Raw genomic sequence first — 953 nt, 5'->3', positions numbered from 1 at the left:
TTAAAATGTTCTATTCTCTTGTAAACCAAACAATCGGCCCATAAATCTGACATTTTTCACTCTCCAGGATCACGGCCAGTCTCTCAAGCTAAGATTTGACGTTTTCCCGGCCAGCAAGGAGGACGGGGCGAGCAGGCGGCGCTCAGACAGGGCCTGCAGCAGGGCTACGACGCCAAATGCAAAGATTTCTGCCCACACTCAGCTCTCGTGGCTTCTTCTGCACGATACAAGCCTGGAGCTGGCTTCTGTGTTCTCTGTAAGCCTGCGAACACGCTGGCTGCCTCCCCCAGGTAGGACCTGACAGTCTTGCAGCTACGGCAAAGCCACGAGCAGCAAAATGCCAGAGCAGTAGAAAGAAAAGGGTTTTGGGATTTGTGGCCTGAGTAAGAGACTAAAATGGAGGCGATCCCAACAAAAACCAGCTGCTCTCCTCCTCTACAGCCCGGGGTCTCACTGGGTTACGGTTCAGAAGTTGCGATGTGACTCCAAGGAACCGGCACGTCTCACGCTACCACGAGGAACACGGGCAGCGTCCCCGGACGCAGGTGCCGCGAGGCAGATCTCTTCTCCTCGGCCTCCCCTCCCCGGTTTGCTGTTCACGGAGGAGGGAGATGCAGAAATCCACCTCCTTCTGCCGGAGCGCCTGGAGCTGAGACGTGCCGTGATGGTCCACGATGAGCCGGAGGTACGTGTACACCGCCATGGCTATCAAGAGGCTGCTTTTCAGTACCCACTCCCTGCAAAGGAAGGAAAATAACCCCAAAAAACCACCTTCAGCCACTTCTGTGAGGGAAGCGCAGCCAGAAGTGAGAGACTCAGGACAGGGGAAACTGAGGCACAAAGGAAACAACATGGGCAGGGACTCCAGCCTGTTGTGCCAGCCCAGATAATGTTCATTCATGCCCTGCTCCAGTGCTTGGAATACTTTGGGACAACTCTTCGTCCCAAACGAC

At 55.2% G+C, this 953-nt stretch overlaps 1 protein-coding gene across 1 annotated transcript in view; it reads right to left on the bottom strand.

Moving 5' to 3' along the window:
* INTS3 (integrator complex subunit 3) overlaps window positions 1-737 on the bottom strand; it is a gene marked incomplete at both ends in the record, with an annotated part of 12,304 nt that extends 11,567 nt beyond the window's left edge. Inside the window, one exon of the mRNA XM_009868452.1 lies at window positions 597-737. Within this exon, the coding sequence (XP_009866754.1) occupies window positions 597-737 (141 nt within the window). The remainder of the gene's footprint in view (window positions 1-596) is intronic.
* Between the last annotated feature and the right edge of the window lie 216 nt (window positions 738-953).

This window comes from Apaloderma vittatum, unplaced genomic scaffold (assembly GCF_000703405.1).
Source record: "Apaloderma vittatum isolate BGI_N311 unplaced genomic scaffold, ASM70340v1 scaffold27254, whole genome shotgun sequence".
In the NCBI taxonomy this organism is placed as follows: domain Eukaryota; kingdom Metazoa; phylum Chordata; class Aves; order Trogoniformes; family Trogonidae; genus Apaloderma; species Apaloderma vittatum.
This window is presented reverse-complemented; position numbering and strand designations above follow the sequence as displayed.